The sequence below is a fragment of the Salvelinus fontinalis genome, chromosome 14 (genome assembly GCF_029448725.1).
Source record: "Salvelinus fontinalis isolate EN_2023a chromosome 14, ASM2944872v1, whole genome shotgun sequence".
Classification (NCBI taxonomy): domain Eukaryota; kingdom Metazoa; phylum Chordata; class Actinopteri; order Salmoniformes; family Salmonidae; genus Salvelinus; species Salvelinus fontinalis.
Window position 1 is genome coordinate 30,658,521 of NC_074678.1, and position 20,543 is coordinate 30,679,063.

Genomic DNA, 20,543 nt, shown 5'->3' on the forward strand with positions numbered 1-20,543 from the left:
ATGTTAGATCGGGTTCAAATCCGGTCTCTGGCTGGGCCGCTCAAGGACATTCAGAGACTTGTCCCGAAGCCACTCCCGCGTTGTCTTGGCTGTGTGCCAAGTGGTCTGGAACAGGTTTTCATCTGGGATCTCTCTGTACTTTGCTCCATTCATCTTCCCCTCGATCCTGACTAGTCTCCCAGTCCCTGCCGCTGAAAAACATCCTCACAACATGATGCTGCCACCACTATGCTTCCCTGTAGGGATAGTGCCAGGTTTCCTCCAGACGTGACGCTTGGCATTCAAGCCAAAGAGTTCAATCTTGGTTTCATCATACCAGAGTATCTTGTTTGTCATGGTCTGAGATTCCTTTAGGTGCCATTTGGCAAACTTTAGGTGCCTCGACACAATCCTGTCTTGGAGCTCTACGGACAAATCCCTTGACCTTATGGATTGGTTTTTGCTCTGACATGCACTGTCAACTGTGGTATCTTATATAAACAGGTGTGTGCCTTTCCAAATCATGTCCAATAAATTGAATTTACCACAGGTGGTCTCCAATCAAGTTGTAGAAACATCTCAAGGGTGACCAATGGAAACAGGATGCACCTGAGCTCAATTTCGAATCTCATAGCAAAGGGTCTGAATACTTATGTAAATAAGGTATCTGTTTTTTTTTTTTTATACATTTGCTAAAATTTCTTAAAACCTGTAATCGCTTTGTCATTGTGGGGTATTGTGTGTAGATTTATGAGGATTTATTTTACAAAAAACATTTTAGAATAAGGCTGTAACGTAAGAAAATGTGGAAAAAGTCAAGGAGTCTGAATACTTTCCGAATGCACTGTATACTATTATCTTAACGTGTCTCATTTACTCATGTAGACATTAACAGGAGACTTTTCCCTTCGTGAGAGATGTATGTATGTGGGAGTGTTCTCCTTTGAACTGAATGATTCATAATGTCGCTGTGATTGCCAAGAAGTGTACAATTAAATTACAATGACAAGCCATCATGAAATGAATAGGCTCTCTCAATTTGAAATGAGAAATCTGACTCCAGCTCTGTAGCAACTTACAGTAATAGCATCATCAGACAACCAGGAGTCATTTATGGTATGCAATCAAATAGAAACTCAGCAAAAGGTTAATTAATGGTCAAGATGGAGTTTTATTTGCACTGAAGCACCAGTTTTGCATTAAACATGATCAGATACTTTGGCATGTCTTCCATAGCTCAACCATGTTGATTTTTAACATCTATAACATGGGTGAGTATTAAATTATAACCATTTGGGGCGATGCACAATTTTCTCTCTCAAACTAGCAAATTAACTATGACCCTTGCGAGTCTCAGCTTCACATACATGGCTAGAAGAATCTGAACCTCTCCACCAAAACCCAGCTCTATTCATTGTTTCTCTCTGACCCACTAAGTGTTTACTGTAGTAGAGCATCTTGCTCCGGGAACTTGCCTATGTTTCACCACACACTATCTATCTAAAGGAGGAAACATCACTGACCCTCCATTTTCTTGGTTTTGAAAGGCCTTGCTATCTCCTCATCTCCCTCTGTTATTGATAGTGACTCAGTGTCCATATGAGTAAGTGACTATAGAAAAACATTTTTTTCCTGTTAAAAACAGAGAGGGACCATTTCTAAACACTGTGTTTAGAAAGCTAATGCAGAGCCAAACAGTGTGGACCTATCTGTTAAATATACATTCTGCATGTACATATTCTACATTCAACCCCACATTCAACCATTTCTTAGAACCTCATTATTATATATTCTCTTTCTGTTGACAGTATAGTTGGCAGAGTTTCCAGTCATATTTCTAATGCCATTTTCTGCCTGTCAAATGAACATAATATCCTAATGAAATAATTGTGGTCATGACTAAGACCTGTGTCAGCTTTCAGAGAATTACTCATTATTTACAAATGACTCATTGACAGAGGGCAGCCTGAAACCATGCACAATTGCAAATAGATTAAAACATTGCTGCATATAATCTACATTCATTTAAATTAATCTCTTTAATCATATTACCATAAACACCAAACCTTAAGGGCCTAAATTTTTCTCATTTGGCAGAAAATTATAAATTTTCCATTTTGTAAAACACATTGGTTGAAAAAACTTTTTATCTAAAAGAAAAAAAAAACTAAATGGGTTTCTGTAATCATCGAAGTACGCGACTTTTTATGTTTGAACTTTTTTAAATCACTATCAATGTCAATCTGTCAATATGAATATGGCATTGTCTTGTGAATTGTAATGAATCTTAATGGCATGAACATACATTCAACAGAATCTAATCTTGTGTGTAAATAATGACACGTTAAAGCTCTCACAACTGTTCATGCAAACAAGGACCTCTGGCATTTATTTTCCTCATCTGGATTTGGCCAATTCTGGTGTTTAATGTTTCACTTATTGTAGCACATAAGTAGAACTTAATTGTTCAGAACGAGATATAAGTGTTTTAATTAAGCTGTTGGCAGGCTTGAAATTGGAATCTAAGTGTGCTCAAACTAAAGTATTCCCTAGGGGTACACACACTGACAGTGCAATACATTATTTCTCCTGATTGCATGAGACACAGGGGATGCACATTCTGTCTTTCCACTTAACGTGGCTCAGAAAACTACAGCTCAGAACCAATCTGCCAGCCAGCGCCTATGAATGACAAATATGTTTATAAGAGGAAGAAGAACATGGTCACAAATCACTACATCTCCCAGAGATGGCTGTCTGTGAGCCAATCAGTAATGGGGCAGCAGAATGAAGTGAGCTCGTTAGCTGGTGAGTGTGTTGTTAGGCCCTGAGGGCATACTATGGGTATCTGAACACTTTCTTTGGACATTAATCTCACTGTGGCATCAACAATACACTCTACCACTCACCTTTCAGGGAAGCTTTTTGAGATTGTGTAAAAGTTTAGATGTCAATGAGAGGGAAGGAGAGGATGGTTGGTGAGTGTTTAAATGAGGTCTAGATGAGGAGTGGTCTTACCCCAGAGGCAGGATAAGCTATCCAACCCAGCTCCGCTGTGGCCGTCCGTGTGTCCATCACTGTCTCTGTTGAAGAGACAAAGAGCAAGAAATGTAATACACATGTCTGCTACTACCAATGTAATGCAAACACCTGTTACAGTGAAACACCTCACGCCATCACTTTTTGCGTAATGCACATTTTTCTTCTCAGTCCATTGAAAACCATTGTTATGAGCTAAAGCTTCAATGTCTCATTACTGGAAATGTATATCAGCCCTTTACCAATGGTCCAGACAGAATCAGACCAATGTTTGACAGTTCCTACTGGATGACACCTTCTCTACACATTTCACTACTGTCAAACTCTGACTCAGAGACATAGGGTGATCCATCACCTCTCCATTTCTAACAGGCTCTGGGTCTGAAGAGAGGCCACACTCTAGACACTCTTGGAGGAAAAGTGGGAGATAACCAACACTTTTTTTTGGGATAAGAGGTATGGTACAGTATATACAAACCATTCTCTGTGGACTTTCAGTTAGCACCATTCTCTGTGCAAACTGCTGCCCTTGGAAGAGTGTTGTTTTCACAGGCTGGGCTGTGACTGATCAATAGGTAATGGTGGGTGATTTCTGCAGAGGAGTGTATTAAATATTGATGGCCCAGGAAATATTGATCACGTCCGTGATAAAGCATCAGCAGGTATACAAACACCGGTGCGTGCCAACAGCCACACCTGGCTTGAAGGCAGAGGGGTTCAAATGCAACAACAACTAACACAGCTCACAGAGCCACAAAACACCACATTTTGGTCTATTGGTGTCATTTCACCACAACAATTTATATATATTTTTCAGATGTGACTATTTTTCGATTTTCCAAAAGCATTGACACTGATCTCTTTGTGATTTTCTCTCTCTCTCTCTCTCTCTCTCTCTCTCTCTCTCTCTCTCTCTCTCTCTCTCTCTCTCTCTCTCTCTCTCTCTCTCTCTCTCTCTCTCTCTCTCTCTCTCTCTCTCTCTCTCTCTCTCTCTCTCTCTCTCTCACAGCATGGGTAAATCATCAGTCGATAACAGCAGAGAGAGGGTCTGGTCCAATCAACTGCCAACCAATCAACCATGCAGAATGCAACACAAAACAATTGCCCTCACCCCACTGCTAAAGACACACCTTGATTCTCTGGGGTGCAGGTTTACCCCTCACTGCTACGAGGGTAGAGAGAGGGTACCATGAGAGCATCTGACTGTAGAGAGGAGAGTGTTTTGTGTAAAGTAATGGTATGAATATATACTTCATGTCCGAATAGAGGATAAGAGGGGATTTTAAATGGACAGTAAATGCATGGTGGGGGATGTTTTTCCCCTTGTTCTTTCCACTTATATTCAATTTTCTCTCTCTGTCGCTCTCTCTTGCTCTTTCTCTCGCTCACTCACTCTCTCACACATATATACATTCTGTAGACTCCCTCTTGTTGGCATGGAGTCATATCCCTATATTCAGAAAATAAGAAAGTGTACCCATTATACAGTGCATTCGTAAAGTATTCAGACCCGTTGACTTTTTCCATATTTTGTTCCTTTACAGCCTTATTCTAAAATATATAAAATGGTTGTTTTTTCCTCATCAATCTACACACAATACCCCACAATGACAAAGCCAAAAGCGGTTTTTAGAATAAATAAAAAAACTACTTAAATATCACATTTACATAAGTATTTAGACCCTTTACTGAGTACTTTGTTGAAGCACCTTTGGCAGCAATTACAGTCTCGAGTCTTCTTGGGTATGACACTTCAAGCTTGACATCCTCTCAAGCTCTGGTGTCGGGTTGGATGGGGAGTGTCGCTGCACAGCTATTTTCAGGTCTCTCCAGAGATGTTCAAGTCCGGCTCTGGCTGGGCCACCCAAGAAGGCCACTATGTTCTTGGGGACCTTCAATGCCGCAGAAATGTTTTGGTACACTTCCCCAGATCTGAGCCTCGACACAGTCCTGTCTCGGAGCGCTACAGACAATTCCTTCGACCTCATGGCTTGGTCTTTGCTATGACATGCACTGTCAACTGTGGGACCTTATATAGACAGGTGTGCCTTTCCAAATCATGTCTAATCAATTTAATTTACCATAGCTGGCCTCCAATCAAGTTGTAGAAACATCTCAAGGATGATCAATGGAAACAGGATGCACCTGAGCTCATTTTCAAGTCTCATAGCAAAGGGTCTGAATACTTACGTAAATAAGGTATTTCTGTTTTACGTTTTTATAAATTTGCAAAAATTTCTAAAAAGCTTTTTTCACTTTGTCATTATGGGGAATGTGTGTAGATGAGGATTTTTTTCCCAATTTAATCCATGTTAGTATAAAGATGTAACGTAAGAAAATGTGAAAAAGTCAAGGGGTCTGAATACTTTCTGAATGCACTGTATCAGTTATCATTCATTGAGAAAATCACCCAGTAAAACGATGCCATTGCGTGGTTTTAGGTTAAGGCTGCGCAGTCCAAGCATTAAAAATGTTTTCCAGCTGTTCTTTCCCCCTGGCTATTGTCACATGATTGTTGATTTTTAATTAACTGATACAATTGGCCCTTATCATAAGCAGTTACTGTCATTCTTGAGCCATTCTTTCATTGGAACCAAGCTGGATTCCCTATGATTTCATACAGTAGCACACAGTGGAAATCCTGCTACAGTATATTTTGAGTCTTTGTACGTGCTAAAAGTGTTTGCCGTAAACGTTTTAGTCAAAATGTGTTTACCCACAGCAAGTGTGCAAACCGGACTCTGTTATCAAAAGAAAACCACCACTCTGTGGACTAAGGGGTGGAATGGAAATGTTTTTCCATCTCTACTGTAAATAGGCTGGCTTACTTTCATGTTACCTTTTATGGCGAAATACAAATTAGAGTGATTTTCTGTTATGTATCATGATTTCACCTGCATCTTGGTCCACACAGGGCAGGCTACTGGCTTCATGAAACATGTGTTCCTATGCACATCACATTCACACTGGGAAGGGGCTGATCTAAGGACTGAACACAACAGTAATAACCTGCTGGGTATCTTGACCACTTCATTTGCTGTGTATAGTATAAGTGATGGTGACCTACACACAAATCTTTTGGGAGTGGCAGAACTAATACAGGATGGCTGACTTACATCAACAGTGTAGGTCTATATTATGATAACGTGAATCTATGACCTTAAGTCTATTTATCAAAGAGACATTATCAGTTAATAGGATGAGTGATTGACTGTAATAGTCTCCTTTAATATCCTTCCAGAAAATCCATTTTGCCATGAGGGAATGTCATTACACCTTTATCACAGCAGATTTCGACTGCAGCTGGTGCTTTAAAGCCTTTCTCATTTTGGCAATACAGCAACTCTTTAATTCAGCTTTGAATAGATGTTGTTTTATTGGTGCATAATGGAGTGAGAAGACAGGGATATTTCCCTGTGAATTATAGCTCTGTGTGTGATGGTATTGTGTGAAATGTCTGCTGGCAACCTATCACCTGAGATAAAAAGAGGGATTGGAGGCAGATGTCAACCTCAGAACTTGTTTACCTCAGTGGATTAATTGCGTAACTCACTCTGACTGACAGTTCAAATTTCCTGTGTAAACAAATGCATGAGCATGATTGTGGCCCTGTGCACAAATATCACGATGTGCACATGTGATCTTGTGCTAGTGCACAATAAATATGTGCATGTGTGCATTTGACACACATGCAAGCACACACACACACACACACAGTCTTATACAACTAACCTTGTGGGGACACACAATTCAGTCCCATTCAAAATCCTATTTTCCCTAACCCCTAAGCCGTACTCTAACCCTAACCTTAACCCTAACCCAAAAATCTAACCTTAACTCCCAAACCTAACCCTAGCTCCGAACCCTAAAACTAACGCTAGTTTCTAACCCTAAACCTAATTCTAACCCTAACACTAATTATCTCTCTCGTCCTCTCTCTGTGTATTGTAATCAGAGCCAGCTCTTTATTGATGATAGTGTGTTTACCTCCTCCAGTTACAGTTGAAGTCAGAAGTTTACATACACTTAGGTTGGAGTCATTAAAACTCGTTTTTCAACCACTCCACAAATTTCTTGTTAACAAACTATAGTTTTTGCAAGTCGGTTAGGACATCTACATTGTGCATGACACAAGTCATTTTTCCAACAATTGTTTACAGACAGATTATTTCACTTATAATTCACTATATCACAATTCCAGTGTGTTAGAAGTTTACATATGCTAACTTGACTGTGCCTTTAAACAGCTTGGAAAATTCCAGAAAATTATGTCATGGCTTTAGAAGCTTCGGATAGGCTAATTGAAATAATTTGAGTCAATTGGGGGTGTATCTGTGGATATATTTCAAGGCCTACCTTCAAACTCAGTGCTTGACATCATGGGAAAATCAAAACAAATCAGCCAAGACCTCAGAATAAAATATGTAGACCTCCACAAGTCTGGTTCATCCTTGGGAGCAATTTCCAAACGCCTGAAGGTACCACGTTCATCTGTACAAACAATAGTACGCAAGTATAAACACCATGGGACCACGCAGCCGTCATACCGCTCAGAAAGGAGACGCGTTCTGTCTCCTAGAAATTAACGTACTTTGGTGCGAAAAGTGCAAATCAATCCCAGAACAACAGCAAAGGACTTTGTGAAGATGTTGGAGGAAACGGGTACAAAAGTATCTATATCCACAGTAAAACGAGTCCTATGTCGACATAACCCGAAAGGCCACTCAGCAAGGAAGAAGCCACTGCTCCAAAACCGGCATAAAAAAGCCAGACTATGTTTGCAACTGCACATGGGGATAAAGATCGTAATTTTTGGAGAAATGTCCTCTGGTCTGATGAAACAAAAATAGAACTGTTTGGCCTTAATTACCATCGTTATGTTTGGAGGAATAAGGGGGCCGCTTGCAAGCCGAAGAACACCATCCCAAAGCACGGGGGTGGCAGCATCATGTTGTAGGGGTGCTTTGCTGCAGGAGGGACTGGTGCACTTCACAAAATAGATGGCATCGTGAGGCAGGAAAATTATGTGGATATATTGAAGCAACACCTCAAGACATCAGTTAGGAAGTTAAAGCTGGGTCGCAAATGGGTCTTCCAAATGGACAATGACCCCAAGCATACTTCCAAAGTTGTGGCAAAATGGCTTAAGGACAACAAAGTTAAGGTATTGGAGTGGCCATCACAAAGCCCTGACCTCAATCCTATAGAAAATGTGTGGGCAGAACTGAAAAAGCGTGTGCGAGCAATGAGGCCTACAAACCTGACTCAGTTACACCAGGTCTGTGAGGAGGAATGGGCCAAAATTCTAATTTATTGTGGGAAGCTTGTGGAAGGCTACGTGGAACGTTTGACCCAAGGTAAACAATTTAAAGGCAATGCTACCAAATACTAATTGAGTGTTTGTAAACTTCTGACCCACTGGGAATGTGACGAAAGAAATAAACGCTGAAATAAATAATTATCTCGACTATTATTCTGACATTTCACATTTAAAAAAAAGTGGTGATCCTAACTGACCTAAGACACGGAATTTTTACTAGGATTAAATGTCAGGAGTTGTGAAAAACAGAGTTTAAATGTATTTGGCTAAGGTGTATGTAAACTTCCGACTTCAACTGTATGTCACGTCTGATTGACGGCTGGCTGGATAGGGGCCCGTGGGGATCGCATCTAAATCGAGAAGAGAGAACTGAGGAGCACATGCCTCTTTCTCAGTGAAAGACGAGAGGATAGATTTTAGATTGGCTGAGTAAAATAAGAGGGAGAGATAGAGAGGAGTATTTTCTTTGATTTTGGAGTGAGCCACTGAATGAGCATACGGGAGTATTGTCCCAGGGGACTCATTCTTCCTGAGTGGACGTGAAGTGTTTACAGAGGAATAAATATACCCCTCGCTGGGGGACCACGGCGGCCAGCTGCTCCGAGTCAAGTTTCCCCCAGAGATACTGATAGAGACGTACTGTTGCCTAGCCCTTCTCAGAGCCAGAGGGGAGTTCAGGCCTTGAGTCACGGGCCCCCCGCCATTGGCCCTCAGTCATAGGGCCCATTGACAGGCCCCTACCTCACCTAACAGCTGCCCAGAATCAGATTTCTCTCTGAGAGGGCTTATATCAGCACTCCATACCCGCTTGTCTTTTTAGGAAAGTATGACTTTCCCAGTAGTGATAGACCTCTTATTCTTCAAGAAGCTGCTCTGAGTCAAGTTTCCCTCTACCCTTAAGGTACCCAACATACGTCCTCCACATCTCCAACTTCCTATACCTCCATATTCCTTGAATCCCATCTTCATCCCAACCATCATTTTCCTCAACCTGCTCCCCAGTCCAAATACCTATGACACGCACAGGCATGCACACATACACACCTGTCTCTGTCCATCTGCACCTGTCAGCCATTTGCCAAGTTAACCCAACATGACAGGTAATGTAAACAAGCCACATCCATAGGGTAACATTAAATGCCTGTGGAATTTAGCCACCAGTCACTTACATTACATGCACACGTGTAACACATGCCACAAGCGCACACGCACGCACGGACGGACGCACGCACGCACGCACACGCACGCACACGCACGCACACACACACACACACACACACACACACACACACACACACACACACACACACACACACACACACACACACACACACACACACACACACACACACACACACACACACACACACACACACACACACACACACTCATTATACACACATACTTAAAACTGAGCTTAGAGTTCCAACACTTTCACTGCTGAGTTTAGTCTTAAAGGAGATCATTAAACACTGTCTTTATGTTTGTCTTGAACATGAGGGATATTTCCCCCTCTTAACACTTTGCTTCAAATCCCTCCAAACACTCAACACTCTGCCACTTCACCTGGAGTGTCCGTGAGGTGTTTTCCACAAGTGACCCAGGTTACCCTTCTGCGCTGCCACTCAAGTGGTCTCAGTGGCCCCTGGCCATATCGTATTTGAAATCCAGATGTTTTTACACAGGGTTAGCGCATGTATGACAGTTACTTTTCAGGCTGTTTGGGCAGTGACATTTGGTCAGCACTTCTCTTCAGTAGCATTGGTATCACGCAGAGCTGTCAGCACAGTAGAGGGAGCTCTGCTCAGAGCTTTGGATAGGACAGAGAGCCAATGTTGTTCAGTGGCGTCTACTCAACAGCCTGTCAACACTCTCCTTCACTCTTAGTCAACACACTGTATCAAAAATACATACAAGGACTTGGAGAATGTGGTTTGTCAGCTGGAATGGTTATCGGATAGTTGGATCAGATTTATTTTCTGGCTTCCCAATTTGAGAGAACGTGATTGATAAGTGAGAAGAACTAAACTGTTCTCTCTCATTTTTTTGCGTTTTCCTATTTTATCACTCTTATTCCTTCCCTCTCAGTAACTCGGTGAATAATTCCTCACAGGAGCTTAAAAACTGTGCCTACGGCCAAATGCTATTGTGTCTCCTACAGCAGTCAGGCATGCTGTATTGAATTTATTTCTTTTTTATATTTACCCAGTGCCACCCTGGGGATGTATGTTCTGTAGAGCTTTTGTTTCAGGTTCCTGCACCTTAATATGCTTCTCTCCATGGTCACGGTGTTGTGTTTGATGTGGGTAGAACTATACCTATGTCCCTCTCACTGTTCCATACCTTCGGAGTACCTTTCAGACTCCAATTGTTCCTGTTCTTTAAGGCCGTGTCATCATGTGCCTCAGGAATCAATACATTCTCCAGACATATCTGTATGGTTGTGTATGGTCTCCTGCAGAAGGCCATACAAGTCATTCTGGACACAGAGGGAATACGAAAGAGATGGAATGAGGGAGCGAGCCAAAGAGAAAAGGTCTCATCCCTTCCACTTAGAGAGGGAAGTCATTTGCGGCTGGTATCGTTCTGAGTCTCACTAATTCCTGGCTAACAGGTTCCTCCTCACAGCTTCCATGTGGGGTATTTCAGCAAGGATGGATGCCTGCAATTAACTTTAATCCCATTTCTGTGAGCTACAATCTGAAGCCAGGCTTTTTAAATGACCAGTCAGAGTTATATACCCCATGCACAAGGGAGGACTTAGTCGCATGAGTAATACTCCCTTCTGTTGATATTTGGAGTAAGTGTAAGATATGAAAGGTTTTTGTCTCTCAATAGAGACCTTTGCTTTTTATCTCTCTCTCACCAGTAACATAGGATTACTTCTATCTGTTCAGAATGACTGTTCGCCTCCCCTGTTGAGGCGCTCACCAAAAGTCTTCAGCCCTGCTCAGTGGATCAGCAGATAATTGAGCTGTCATCTCCTCAAGTCAAATACTAGGCAGGCCGACTGACTGTATGAAATTCATGCATGTCTCCACAGTGAGAGCATGTTGAATATCGAGACACAATATACTGAGTTGGAAGTCTGGAGTACTGACAGCAATTACAATGGAATCTAAGGTGTCAAATCCAAATGAATCCAGAATTGAACTGCCTGGCATTCTATACCAGACTGTTCCAGAGTCCTGTGAGAAAATGAAGACTACACAGAGTTGTGAAGGAGCCAGTAAAAAGCCTGTAATGGAGTCCATAATGTGTCGCAACTAAAAGCTGTGTATGTATCCCAGGGCTCTGTACTGGTTTATAGTCCAGTCTTCATGAAGCAGTAATAGGGTCTCTCCTCAGCTAATGTACAGCAGCCAGGTACTGAGGCACAGCTGTGTACAAACCGCCATAGTATAAAATCTACTGCAAGACTCAATTTACCCAATGATGAGTCTGTAATTGCATGGACCAAAATAGAAAGAGCTACAACTAGAATGTGTGATTATGTAATGAAAGCAGATCTAAGGAGTTCACCTTCATCATTTTCAGTGAAATCATTGTAAAATGGACACTATTTTGTGAATTCATAGGGATGGAGTCTTTCAGAAGGTGGTTTGTCTCATGCTTTGGGCAGTCTAGTCTGTCCTCCATGTTCTCTCATGGCATGTCTATCCGCCGCCTGTTCAACTTAGTCAGAGCCCAGTCACTCGAGTCCTCCAATCACTCTGTCAGCAGCAGGAGTCGCACTGATGACATCTATTGGGGGTGAGAGGTACTTAGTGGGTAACCCCCTCTTCACTCCATCATCTTGGGCAAGCAATCAATCAGTGCAACAGGAGAGCCAAGATCTAAGACTAGCTCCTCAGATCACTTTTCACTGTTCTCCACAATGATGATTCATATTTTAGGGTTTTATGGCAAGATACGTTTTACTTCTCTCGTCTTGGATGTGGTGCTGACCCTAATCATCTTTATACTCCTGATTCCTGTGGTGCTCTATGTTGCCCTTTTTATTTGCAGATTTCTCTCTGTCTTTCTCGGTCTGCCTGCTGATGGCCAACCTACCGTAGAGGAAGGTAATTAATTAGTGCCTGGAGAGCAGAAATGAATTGCACTCCATCGCTCCCCAGGTCCTCTGCAGGGAAAACAGCAGACAGAGCCTGGCGTAAACTACATCCTGCGTGTGGTGTGTGCGCATGTGCGTGTGTGTGATTGTGTGTGTAGAACCATTTTGTGTAACTCTGTACCAGTACACTGAACTGGGGAGGCTGGGTTATGGTGCAAAGGCTGACTGAGTCTAAGGCACTTCAATCTTTTGTCGTGCCCATTCACCTTATGAATGGCACGTGGCACGCACAGTGACGTGTATTCATGGGTGCCAAGGGATGCCAGTCTTCCCCAAAAATGTTCCAAGAAAAAAACATAAAATAATGTGTCTTTCGTCTCTCTATGGTTCATAATTTTCCTTCAATGCGCAAGAGGCTGAATGTAACTCACCTGAGAAAGCATCTGAGCGATCGAAACTGCGCCCCTCTGTCTCTGAATGTGTAGGTCATCTATCTGATTCGGTCTTGTCAAAAATAGTATGATATTGTTGCCGCTCATAGCATTGAATGCATGGGAAGCCTCTTTTAATATATATATTTTTTATACAATAATAGCCAATCAGCTATAACAAAATGTCCCAAGTTGGTAAAATGTTTGTTTGTTTACTATTCTTGTGGTGACTTCTGATCCCTACAAGTATAGTTACACACACAGAAATCAGTAGCATGGACAGCCACATGATATTTAGCTATTTAGTTGATTGGACTAAATTGTTTTTGGAATCATTTAGTTGTCACTGTATTAGACTAAGCATAGGTGATTTGATGATGTTGAAGTTGAAATGGTGCTGGAATAGTGGAGGCAGCTTCTGATTTCTTTGCAACTTGCGATAACTCTCCAGTGTTCTAAGTCAATAATTGTTTATTGAAAAAGTCGGAAACATTAACTTCATTGACCATGCTGTAGGTCTTGTAACTGTTTGTTACATGCAATATGCTTTGTGGGCTTCACTGGACAGAGGTGGCTCTCTGGTTTTGTGATGAAACAAAGATGTGGTTGAATTTATTCTGTTACTGTGTCTTCTTATTGTTTCTGCCTTACACAGAACCCAAACCGGCTGCGCGTGTGCGCCATTGTACATACATTTATTTTGGCCCCCCACACCAAACGCGATCACGACACGCAGGTTAAAATATCAAAACAAACTCTGAACCAATTACATTAATTTGGGGAAAGGTCGAAAAATATTAAACATTTATGGCAATTTAGCTAGCTAGCTTGCACTTGCTAGCTAATTTGTACTATTTAGCTAGCTTGCTGTTGCTAGGTAATTTGTCCTGGGATATAAACATTGAGTTGTTGTTTTACCTGAAATGCACAAGGTCCTCTACTCTGACAATTAATCCACACATAAAACAGTCAACCGAATCATTTCTAGTCATCTCTCCTCCTAGGCTTTTTCTTCTCTTGACTTTATATTGCGATTGGCAACTTTCATAAATTAGGTGCATTACCGCCACTGACCTCGTTCGTCTTTCAGTCACCCACGTGGGTATAACCAATAAGGAGATGGCACGTGGGTACCTGCTTCTATAAACCAATGAGGAGATGGGACTTGCAGCTAGATCTGCGTCACAAGTAGAACTGACTTCTATTTTATTCCTTGGCAATGCAGATGCTCGTTGGCGTGCGCGAACAGTGTGGGTGCAATAATTGAATAATATAGATTTATAAATGTATTTTGCAACGCTCGCACACGTGACGCGAGCGGTGTGGTCAGCCTGTTAGGCCTATATACAGGATCACGGTGGCAAGGCATACGTTTTTACTAACAGGTTAAAGAGCAAACAATGCAATTATCACAGCACATGCTGTAGGTTATAATATAGCTTTTTTCCCCTGGCTTGTCTTCCCCAGTGAATTTCCCCATGCACCGCTACTGGGCACATGTACACAATCCAGGCTTAAAATCCTTCTTTAACCTGTCTCCTCCCCTTCATCTACACTGATTGAAGTGGATTTAACAAGTGACATCCATAAGGGATCATGTTTTCGTAATGTTTTGTGTACTCAGTGTATGTATATATTACGGTGACCGCGGCCATTTGGCTGACCAATTACCATCATCCAAAATCCCATGACCATCACGGGCATAATTGAGTCATTTAAACCATTTGTATCGATTGCGAGTGTCTGGGGCTATACAGTCGCAGCTTGTATGTGGGGTGAGACACTGTGTGTATACTTTCACATTTCCCCTTCATGATCAATGCCTGTACCCCTCTGTGTTTGAATTGCACAAATCCATACTCTTGTGTGTTCCTATTGGGGGAAAATAAGGTTATGATTGGCAGGGCATAAAGAACTCTCTCTAGAGACCTTCAGTTCCGAAATGAACCTGGGGCTTTTCACCCGATATGCATAAAAATAATAATATAGAGACCCGTTCCAAATGGACCCGATGACAACTAGAGCCGTTCAGTATATAGATCTGGTCGGATCCAGACTCGATCCGAGTGAGGGAAGCAGCAGAAAATGAAATCTTTAAGATACTTTATTAACTGTAGCTGATAAAACGTGAGGTAGAGAGGGTGCCGCTCTGTGTGTAGGCTACTGTGAGTAAGCGAGTGACATGGGGAGCAGGGAGGAGGGGGGGAGAGATGAGAGACAGCAACCAATCAAGCCGACTCCCGCTATAGTATAATAACAGCTGCCATAGCTAGGTTATTTATCATCCAGGTTATTTATCATCCAATATATATACATAGTGCCTGTCTTGACTGCATCAAACTCAGGTAGTCTAGTGGTTAGAGCGTTGGGCCAGTAACCGAAAGGTTGCTAGATTGAACCCCCGAGCTGACAAAGTTCAAATCTGTCGTTCTGCCCCTGAACAAGGCAGTTAACCCAGTGTTCCTAGGTTGTCATTGTAAATAAGAATTTGTTCTTAACTGACTTGCCTAGTTAAATAAAGGTTTTCTTTTTAAATGTGAGAAGCTAGCTAGCTAGTCAAATTGAGGCTGCATGTGCTTTCTTGTTCTACACAGTTGCAAACAACAACAACTCCATTCAGAACATTAAGTAGCCGGCCTACCTGTTAGCTCTTGGTCGTTGTAGCTATCCTTTTAACTTTTCATTCTCTTATTTTAATTCCATCTTCCATTGATTAGATATATCCTAACTTTTCCATACATGGAGATTGTAGCATATTGCCGCATTGATGATTTATGATCGGCCAACAACAAGCTACACACGCTACTCTCGTGAAAAGCAAGAGCAGCAGCATAAATTATACAATTTCTCTCTCTCTCTGTCTCTCTCTCTCTCTCTCTCCCTGTCTCTCTATACACACTGCATCAGTCTCGTGCATCAGTCTCGGATCTGATACATTACACATACCCAAGACCCGTGACATTATTTAGAATTCTGGATCCAGACCCGCTCGGGTCTTGGGTATTTCGGATACAGGTGGATCCGTGAAGACCTCTAGCACTCTCGCCTACAGTCTGTCTAAAGAAACCCCATTTCTGCCCTGAATCCATGGGCAGTCTCCAAAAATAAACTGTTGATAAATCTATTGGGAAAATATGCTTTCAGATATAGTTGCACTTGTGATGTGTTGTTAAAGGGCAATTCCACCACTTTTCAACCTCATATTCATCATCTCCAACACCATACCAGTGTCTACATACAGTACATGACCAAAAGTATGTGGATACCATGAAATACAGCCTCAGACCATTAGTCCTCCTCCACCAAACTTTATAGTTAGCACTATGCATTGGGGCAGGTAGCGTTCTCCTGGCATCCGCCAAACCCAGATTTGTTTGTTGGACTGCCAGATGGTGAAGCGTGATTCATCACTCCAGATAACACGTTTCCACTGCTCCAGAATCCAAAGCTTTATACCACTCCAGCCAACTCTTGCCATTGCGCTGGTGATCTTAGGCTTGTGTGCGGCTGCTCGGCCATGGAAACCCATTTCATGAAGCTCCTGACAAACAGTTATTGTGCTGACGTTGCTGCCAGAGGCAGTTTGGAACTCGGTAGTGAGTGTTGCAACCGAGGACAGACGATTTTTACACGCTACGCACTTCAGCACTCTGCGGTCCAGTTCTGTGAGCTTGTGTGGACTACCACTTCGCGGCTGAGCCGTTGTTGCTCCTAGACATTTCCACTTCACAATAACAGCACTTACAGTTAAGCGGGGCAGCTCTAGCAGGGCAGAAATCTGATGAACTGACTTGTTGGAAAGGTGGCATCCTATGACGGTGCCACGTTGAAAGTCACTGAGCTCTTCAGTAAGGCCATTCTACTGACAATTTTTGTCTATGGAGATTACATGCCTGTGTGCTCAATTTTATACACCGGTCAGCAATGGGTGTGGCTGAAATAGCTGAATCCATTAATTTGAAGGGTCCACATACTTCTGTATATATAGTGTATGTGGAAACGACTCGTTTCTATGATCTGTGGTTAAAAAAATAAGCAGAAACGTCCTAAAAAATACTTATCTGTGAGGTAGTATTAAAAGAACCTTCAACAAGTTTCTAGCCAGAGGGAGGGTATTTTCTTGCTCTTCACGTCACCGCAAATGTCATAGTGTTTGAAAATCGCTGTTTTTAAAATGTTTTTAACTTTTGGTGATGCCATCGGGTAGAACTTTTTAACTTCATAAATATTTTTTTATAGATAGAAACAGTTTTACGTAAAGATTTGAACTCAGTGAGTGAGGACATTGGCCAACCGTAGCTGAACAAAGTTATTGATATTGTATTCATATTAGCCGCAGTGTTTCAGTGGGTCAGGCTATTGAATTATGAACTCTACTATTGACTAAATTGTCATGTTGTACAGCAACGTGCATTGATTGTCCATTCTATAAATACTTTGGCCAAACATACAAGGCCAGAGATCATTCTATGCTCTCTCTATTGCCATCTCTCTTTTTCCTATTTTAAGCTCCATAGTGGCTAAGGGTGTGGTTGTATTTGTATTAAGAGATGATCATCTGGACCTTTAGATCTGTCACAGTAGCTGGCCGTTTTGGCCAACCATAACAAGTACAGTGTGTCATAGAAGGGTGTTATGTCTGTGCAATATGTTTATCACACTATTACCGAACCTGTACAAGTTTTGAACCTTTCCTGATAAATGTCTTTACTTTGAACATCCAACCTTGCAACCTTTTTGAAGGCACTCAAATCTGAGGAGACATACTGTACATAATAAAAACAGACCATATTTAGATCTCTAGCACAAAAAAGTCTTCAGATCTTGTTTAAAGGAATGCCAGATATAGCTATACTTGAAACATTGCTCCATCCTGACAGGTATGTCCAAGAATAATCACTGTATGATCACCTTGTTGTGATTAAAAGTGACGGTACTTTCATGGTGTAACATGTCATCCAGAGAAGCTTGGCTAAGAACGCCTAGAAATAAATTTGGGTCAATTCTAAAAATAGATCCATGGGCACACGACTTTTCATGTGTGAATCTTTCCTACACAGCATTCACAGTGTAGCCTAGCTTTGGGACACAACATCAGGAGTCTGTGTATTTGTTGGACTCCCTGAGTTGTGCATCATTCTGGTGGCTGGCGATGGAAAATAACCCTACAACAATATAGCCGGCTTCAGCCCAAAAACTTTTCCTGTCAACAAACGCATATGTAGAACCTCTAGGAACTCAACATACCAGATGTAAAGTAAAATGTGACTCTCGCTATCAAATAAACATATCAAATAAACAATGTGGCCCTCATGTGAGGTGTGTGATCTAATGGCAGCCCGCTGTCTAACTCAACAGAAAGACGGTGCTGTTCAGACAAAAGTTGGATTCAGATGTTTATTTGATAGCGAGGGACACGTTTCACTTTACATCTGGTTAGTAGAATTTCTAGAGAATCTGCATATGCTTTCTACAAACTGATGCTGTCACTAAGATCACACTCAATGAGCTGTATAGGGCCATAAGCAAAAAATAAAATGCTCATCCAGAAGCTGCGCTCTTAGTGGCCGGTGATTTTAATGCAGGAAAACTGAAATCTGTTTTACATCATTTCTACCAGCATTTCACCTGTGTAACTAGAGGGGGGAAAACTCTAGATCCCCTTTACTCCACACACAGAGACACATACAAAGCTCTCCCTCACCCTCTATTCAGCAACTCTGACCATAACTCTATCCTCCTGATTCCTGCTTACAGGCAAAAACTCAAACAGTAAGTACCAGTGATGCGCTCAATACGGAAGTTGTCCCATGAAGCGGATGCTAAGCTATCGGACTGTTTTGCTAGCACAAACTGGAATATGTTCCGTGATTCATCTGATGGCATTGAGGAGTTTACCACATCAGTCACCAACTTCATTATTAAGTGCATCGACGACGTCGTCCCTACTGTGACCGTACTGTACGTACATATCCCAACCGGAAGCCATGGATTACAGGCAACATCCACACTGAGCTAAAGGCTAGAGCTGCAGCTTTCACGGAGTGGGACAATAGTCCGGACACTTCCAGAAATATTTCTATGCCCTCCGATGAACCATCAAAAAGGAAACGTGTCAATACAGGACTAAGATTGAATCCTAAGACACCGGCTCTGATGCTCATCGGATGTGGCAGGGCTTGCAAACTATTACAGATTACAAAGGGAAACCCGGCCGAGAGCTGCCCAGTGATGCGAGCCTACCAGACGAGCTAAATGCCTTTTATGCTTGCTTCGAGGCAAGTAACACTGAACCATGCATGAGAGCACCAGCTGTTCCGGACGACTGCGACACGCTCTCCGTAGCCGATGTGAGTAAGACCTTTAAACATTCACAAGGCCGCAGGTCCAGACGAATTACCAAGGCGTGTACTCAGAGCATGCTCTGACTAGCTGGCACGTGTCTTCACTGACATTTTCAACCTCTCCCTGACCCAGTCTGTAATACCTACATGTTTCAAGCAAACCACCTTAGGCCCTGTGCCCAAGAACACCAAGGTAACCTGTCTTAATGACTACTGCCACGTAGCTCATCACTAAGCTAAGAACTCTTGGATTAAACACCTCCCTCTGCAACTTGATCCTAGATTTCCTGATGGGCCGCTCCCAGGTGGTGAGGGTAGGCAACTACAACCGCCACAACGCCAACACCATCATTAAGTTTTCCAACGACACTAATGGTGGTGGCCCAATGAGACGTCCTGGCACCTCAATACCAGGTCTCTGGCCTCCTCCCTATAGGTTAACAACGTCTCCCTCAATGTGGGCAAGACAAAGGAGCTGATCATGGACTACAGGAAACGAAGGGCTGAACATGCCCCCATTCACATCGAAGGTGCTGTAGTGGAGCAGGTCGAAAGCTTCTAGTTCCTTGGTGTCCACATCACTAAGGACCTATCATGGTCCAAACACACCAACACAGTCGCGAATAGTGCACAACAACATTTCTTCCCCCTCAGGTGGCTGAAAAGATTTGGTATGGGCCTTCAGATTCTCAAAAAGTTCTACAGCTGCACCATTGAGAGCATCTTGACTGGCTGCATCACTGCTTGGTATGGTAACTTCCTTGCATCCAACCGCTAGGCGCTAAAGAGGGTAGTGCGTACGGCACAGTACATCACTCGGGCCGAACTCCCTGCCATCCAAAACCTCTATACCACACGGTGTCAGAGGAAGGCCCAAATAATTGTCAAAGACTCCAGCCACCGAAGTCATAGACTGTTCACTTTGCTACCGCACAGCAAGTGGTACCAGAACGCCAAGTCTGGAACCAAAACAGCTTCGACCCCCAAGCCATAAGACATATTTATTTATTGTTTTTCTTTATGCTGACTCACTTGCACTGGCTCTATGCACACTCACTTGACTCTACCCACCCACGCACGCACTCACACACACTACACTGCCACTCCAACACACACACACACACACACACACACACACACACACACACACACACACACACACACACACACACACACACACACACACACACACACACACTACATAAGCTCTCACACAAATCACACACACACACACATGCATATTTGCGCCACACACTCACACATAGACACATTTTCACACTCTTCCCAGATGCTGCTGCTACTCTGCCTAGACACTTTTAACCCTACCTTCATGTACGTATTGTATTATCTCAATTACTTCACTTACCTCATACCCC

General features: G+C 42.5%; 1 protein-coding gene across 1 annotated transcript in view; it reads right to left on the minus strand.

Moving 5' to 3' along the window:
• Positions 1–20,543, minus strand: part of LOC129810604 (ephrin type-B receptor 1-like) — a 235,345-nt gene that overhangs the window by 173,547 nt on the left and 41,255 nt on the right. The window contains exon 3 of the mRNA XM_055861287.1: positions 2,998–3,062. Coding sequence (XP_055717262.1) covers positions 2,998–3,062 — 65 coding nt within the window. The remainder of the gene's footprint in view (positions 1–2,997; positions 3,063–20,543) is intronic.